At 30.5% G+C, this 6655-nt stretch overlaps 1 protein-coding gene across 1 annotated transcript; it reads right to left on the bottom strand.

The window, feature by feature from the left end:
- Positions 1-3364: 3364 nt before the first annotated feature.
- On the bottom strand, positions 3365-5055 carry LOC119673076 (cilia- and flagella-associated protein 45-like). Its single transcript, XM_038084296.1, has one exon. The coding sequence runs from the start codon at positions 4979-4981 to the stop codon at positions 3383-3385; it is 1599 nt and encodes a 532-aa protein (XP_037940224.1). The 5' UTR covers positions 4982-5055; the 3' UTR covers positions 3365-3382.
- Positions 5056-6655: the final 1600 nt, after the last annotated feature.

The raw sequence follows: 6655 nt of genomic DNA, 5'->3' as shown, positions 1-6655 counted from the left end.
TGATTTTTGTAAAAGAACATTTGATTTTTCTAAAATATATCCTAAAATAAAATTTCTCTGCATTGGTGTTATCTCAAATATTTAAGAGTTTTATTGTTATTGCTGTATCATATAATTATTTTTCATATCGTTTACAATTTCATAATTTTAGAGATGTTTACATTACCATATACCATTTGACAAGATTAAAGTATGAATAAAATAGCTTAAAATATTTCAAGAAAGCTTTATGTATTAACAATCCTTCATGTAAAACCAGTAAAAATAATTCTTATTAAAAAATAAAGTAAAAAAAATTTATATTTTGTCCTCAGCCAAATCAGCGTCATAGCTCAGATATGCCATAGTTTACCTCGAGTTGAAGGTTCATTGCAGCAAACTGTGATGCAATAAAATTGTGACAGAATTGCTGCTTTATTAACAATTAAACTTTCAATGGCTCTACAAAATGCTATTGCAGTATTTTTGCCATTTATTGCAGTATGCAGTATTAGCAAGCAACAAATGCACAATTTATCTTTCAATTCTAAAAAGATACATATGCTCTGATAAAGCCATAAAGAAATCCGAATATCTGCAAACAAACCGATTTTATGACGTTAGTATTTTATTATTGATATGAAACTGAATGAAAATCTACTGCAGCTGAAGTATGTAAATAACAACAACAATAACAGCAACGGCAACAGCAACGGCAATGTACATTCACGCCGAGAAAATGGAAAAATCACACGCAGCACTTTTAGGGTGGAGCTAAGGCTCAAGGGCTTTGCTTGGTGTAGAATAAGCCAAAATTAGCTTTATAAGGCGATAACCGGCAGTAAAGCCGCACGGGTAAGCTTTCTTCAGATACAAAAATACGCTGTTTACGGTTATATAGGGACACGGTCGATTGTAAGCACTTCTGATGTTAAACAGCTTAAAATAGCGTACCTTGTTTTATGTGGAAACACATTTAAATGCTGCATTTACGGTATTTGTTATATTGGCAACAATGCTTTGTAAAATGGCGTAAGTAATTTAAGGTCAACAATTTCAAGCCATGACCTAAATACCAAGTGAAAAACCCAACAACACTAACACCAACACAACACCAACAACAATAGCAAGAGCAACACTAAACAGCAATGACGTCATTGTGAAAAATTAGTCGAATATATGACCGACCGGTTAGAAGTTGTTATTTCAAACATGCATGTAAGCATACCAAAATGGACTTGTGCCCTTGTGTGTATATTACTTCAGATAGTGGCTCGGTTAACTTTAATATTGAACGCCATTGAAGTTTATAAAAAAAGGGAAAGGGTAGTGATATATATTTATTGTGTTAATATATTTTTCTCTCTTTCCTCTGGCACAGAAAATTCAGCACTTTTTTAGTTATGTTTGCTAAACTTTGTATCATCCTTGTTATTTTATTCTTCCCCTTGTGTATATTAATCAGGTTCATATCCAGAAGTTTGATGGGTAGACATATGACGTCATTATTAATAAATAATTTTAATGAAATTTTAGTAAGGTAAAAACTATAAAGAAAAATTTTAGTACCAAATGCTGATTAATGACAAATATATATATTGAAAACAAGCTAATAATTATATTAGATTTTATTATGAATATACTAAGTTCGATTAAAAAATGGAGATTTTTGATTCTTAATATAGTTTATCGTTTAGTTTCTTAACAAAAAAATTAAAAATATTAATTTAATTTATTAATAGCTTTAATTTTATATTAATAGTCTTAATTTTATATTTATTTTTAGTAACGATATATCGTTCATAGTTTTTAACTTCACATAATACTGGTAGCAGAGTGTCTCGCAACAAAATCTGTTCCTTACGTGTTAGGTGTAGGTATGTTGTGATCTATATATGGAGTATCTATATATGCTTCCATTTTGGAACGGGAAAACACAATTCTTTAATCTAAAGAGCGATTCACTTAATAGGTAAATGTGTTTTATGTGTTAACTCGGACAGACACTGGAAGTAGGATGATCTTCAAGCAATATTTTCTTTCGTATGTCGTACGACCCAGAAGTGACACTTGAAGAAGAATGAACTTAAAGCAATAGTTCAGAGTCTTTAAGTCGGACTTTTGTTTAAATTGATATTATTCTCTTGGAATTTACAGCGTGGTAAGATTAATAATAATATTAATAATTTGAAATTAATACTTCAGGAAAAACGAATGGCCCAAACAAATAAAACACTTGACAATAGTAACAAATAAAGGACATGACGTATTGTAAGTTTCATAAAATATTTTATTAACCTCTCAATAGCATCTCGAGCATCAATAATATGTGATGATAATGATTTTTAACTGTAATATAGTATTCTATCTAAGAAAGGCAGATGATAGATAAAATTTTACTAATTTTATTTAGTGTAAGGTGAACTAGAATTATAGTAATTTTTCCAGGTAATATCTAACTAAATGTAAGCAATTTCTTAAATATTTGTATATGTATAAAATTAGGTTAATGTTAGCTTTAGGAAACTTCATTCAACTAATTAATTTTTTTTAAATTAAATTTCATATTTACAAAACAGTGGAAGTTTTCGCAGTTAAGTCCAAACTACTAAGCAAGGTCTGATTTTAACGTTTAAGTAATTGAACAGTTTTTACTAGCTTCAATGTGAGACACTTTAGAAAACAGTGGTAATAGGTAAGCATACGCATATAGCAGTCGTTTAAAGTCTAAATATAATATATACAGTATCTTAATGAAAATGCTTCTAGTTTATTGCTTTAATTACACGATTATTTTAATATAGTTGAAATGCTTCACATACGTCTCTACTAAATTGACCATAAAAGAACTATAAACTGCTTTGAAGCTCTGTGATCCACCACTTAATAACCATAGCATCAGATAGTTTTTAATGAAAAAAATAGTGGCCTCTAGAAAGATATAATGATCAAAAAAATATTTCTTACAAAATAGAATGAGTTTCTTTTATAAAAGATTTTAGGTGTTGCTTTAAATCAATTTTTTATTGCTTAAAGTATTTATATTTTAAGTATTATCCATTTATTGATGACTTGACTGTAATGTTTAAAAAATACATATTTCAAATACTACTATTTATTTTCAATATTTTCATTATTAAAACAAGTCTTTTTGGTGCACAACAGATTTATTCTGAAAAGTTAAATCATTTAATAGCAAAATATAAATTTCTCATAATTTTTAGCAATTCCAATTTGAGATACTTTATTATTGCACTATTATAAAATATTTTATTTTTATAATAATTCAATAAAAAAGTATTTCATATTGTTATTTTAAGAAATTCGATACATGCATTGTGCATACATTTTTGTTAAATTATTCAAAAATAAAATTAAAATTTGAAATGATTAAAAAATTAATTTAATTATTGTATTTTGCAAAAATTTTCGTTATACGCTGTTGAACTTCGGTAATATATTTCTCCGGTAATTTGGCATCTTTCATAGCAGCTAACTTAGCATTAATAATAGTGCGTATATTTTGTTCACGTTTGCGTTCATCCTTACGCCAAGTAGAGACTTGATTCTTCTCGAGATCTAATAAGCGACGACGTTCCGCTTCTTTGTCATTGATTTGGCGTATTATATCGTTGCGATAGTTCTCGCGCAGTTTCTTGTGCAGTGCATCCATTTTCTTCTGTTCCTCCTCTTCAGATTTTATGCTTACAATAAGATCATTAAATTCTTGTTCAGCATGTGCGATATACAAAGCATGACGATTCTTGGAATCCAATAATTGTTGTTTGCGTGCATCACATAATTCTTTTTCGACCCTCTTCTTGCGCAATGCCGCCTCCATTTCCTTGCGCCTATATTCACTTTCAAGTCTTTCTTGTTCTCGCATGTAACTCATTTCATCACGACGAGATCTGGACTCCAAAGCCTTCTGACCCAACACAAATAATTTATCTTGCTTACGATCGAATTCTTTTTTAGCAATTCTCTTCTCTTCGTCAAATTTACGTTGTCGAATTTCCTGCTCACGTTTAAAAGCCAACACTCGCATATCAGCATCAAGGTCTTGTTCACACAACATCTTTTTAAAAACCATAGACATTTCAGCTACTTTATCTAGTTCACGACGAAATTGAAGTTTACGTTCTAATATTAATTTTGCTTGAAGCTCCTCGTCCCTTTTTAGTTCTTCCATAGCTTCACGCATTTTGAGTGCTTCTTTCTCTATACGTTGTCCTTCAAGTAAACGTATACGTTCACGCTCATTTAATTGCTGTCGTATGTCTGCGGCATACAAAATTCTATTAAGCCGTTTCTCTTCCTCTTTTTTGTCCTCTTCAGCTAGCGATTTCGCTGCAATATTCATTTGAATTTGAACCATATGTGCGTCTGCTTGCTTTGCAAGACGTTCAATTTCTTTTTTTTCCAAAATCTGTTCATCACGTACCGCCTGACACTTTAAGTTTATGATGACACGATTTGCAAGTTGAACCTCTTCTTCCTGTTCATGTTTTTCTACAAAGCTGCGCTCCAATACATTAAGCTTTTGTGCAGTATCACTGAATTTATCTCGACCGTCGAGAGCATCTCTCATATTTCTACGCTCATCATCAATTCTTTTGTAGCGAAGCCTTAACTCATCTGCCATATCATTCAGACGTTGTGCTTCTTTTTCTTGCAGCTCTACAATAGCAGCTCTTTCTTCCATAGTTATTATCTTTGCATTGGCTTTGATACGTTCAATGTCTTCTTTGCGTAATGTAGCTTCTTTGGTCGGATCAATGGGATATTTCAACTTCTTTCCTCTTTGATTGTACAGATAACAAGTCCTTGCCCGCGTTATTTTTTCGCTTTGTCTTGGTAGTGCCTCCTGACTTGGCGTTAGGCGTACATTGATACATGGTGTTGTCTCGGTTTTTCCTGCTGTACTAAGGCGATTCTTACCAATATCGGTATCGCTACGCGGGTTATCAAAGCGCACTTTAGTGCTGGTGTAGCAAGGCATCTTTGAAATTTATTTGCAGACAATAAATCAAAAATTAAGTATCCAATATTAATTTGAAATTTTTGTTGTTGACTCGCTGGTTATTTTTATTGAACTAAAAACTTGAGTTTAATATTTAATTTAAAACTAAAATTATTGACATGGAAACGAGGAAATTTATTTTAAAAATTAACAAGTTGCTATGGTAAAAAATAAATTTTTTTTCCCTAGACAGGCGTTATTTAATGACATTGTTTGAAGGGAAGGTGGAATTTTTGGTGAGAAATTAACGTAATATTTTTTAAATACAAAACTGAGGGGTAAATACATTTTATTTTGTAAAATATATGCTTCTATATATGAGTGTGGGTTAAACTATATAAGAATGAATTAATTGAAGTAAAGTATTTTCAACCCTGCAAGACATTAATAAATTTGCTAATATAATTCATAAGCCTTTATTTTTTTTCACTTCAGCCTTTTTATCAATTATAACAAATGAAAAAAATTGACTAACTACTCCAAAACATTTAATGTAATGGTTTATGGGTTAGGCTAAGGCTGTTCGGCACTGCAACTAGCTTGATTTATTGTCCACATACTCCATAACATATAATTATTAGTTCTTTATATTGCTTTGTTATTCCATTTCTTCACTTTATTATAATCAATATAAGGAATTAATATGGTTAAGGCGAATTGGGTTCTAAAGTTGAAACAATGGAACCTTCATGTAAAGTTGGTTAATAATTACTACAGTTGACCATTACTTTCGTATTCATTTTTTGTAAATTCTTCATTAAGATGTTCCAAACCATAACAAGAACAATCGATGGTCTTACAATGCGTTATATGGTAATAATAATTAAATAATTAACACATAAACTACAGCTATATATATATGTAATTAAATATTATAATTGTTTTTGTTCGACTTTTAATATTATTTTTGCAGAATATTGTTATCGTACATGGTACATGGTTGGGTTGTTACACTGGCGATCCTAAGACTACAGAACCAATGCCCGATTATGCTACTGTTAAATCCAAATGTTTGAAATTATAATCTGCTAGCTGGCTAAGATTCTTTAAATAGTAAAGTTGTGCATGCTCTACCTGTGGTCCGCGGAGGAAATTTAACAGGTATGGATACATAGCATTCAGTTTATCCACTAAAATCTTATTTGTTAGATCATAAGCACAAAAAATTAACAAATAATTATATACCTATATTATAGCCTATATAATGTACCTATGCACTTATACAATTTTTTATGCATTATACCAGTGATGCATAAAGTATATTAAAATATTCTATTATGTTTATTATTGTTTAACTTTGTGGTCCCTACTAAAAACAAATGTATCATAGTGGTTCTTGGTCGAAAAAAGGTAGGAAACCATATTCTGAGGTGTTTCATTAACGGTTGTGCCCCGTCAACATACCTATCACAAGACTGATATTTTTGTGGGGCATATTAATAGGATTGCTATATTTTTTTTGTTTTGAATAAAACATGGCTAACTTACATATTGTTGAATCTTTCCATATTGTATTAAATTGCTCAATATAGGAAGATTTCAACAAATCTTCAAGATTTCAAACGCCAATGTTAGCTTGGCATAAGTGTGTGACCAGATGTTGTGGATATTTAAAATGAGTACCTGAAGAACTCCGTCTAGACAAGTCATTCA

The sequence above is a fragment of the Teleopsis dalmanni genome, chromosome 1 (assembly GCF_002237135.1).
Source record: "Teleopsis dalmanni isolate 2A chromosome 1, ASM223713v2, whole genome shotgun sequence".
NCBI lineage: Eukaryota > Metazoa > Arthropoda > Insecta > Diptera > Diopsidae > Teleopsis > Teleopsis dalmanni.
The sequence above is the reverse complement of the archived record's forward strand: the minus strand, read 5'-3'. Positions and strand labels throughout refer to the sequence as shown.

What these genes read in the sequence shown, in the direction of transcription:
- LOC119673076 (XM_038084296.1), bottom strand. Translation starts at nt 4,981, where the DNA reads ATGCCTTGCTACACCAGCACTAAAGTGCGCTTTGATAACCCGCGTAGC.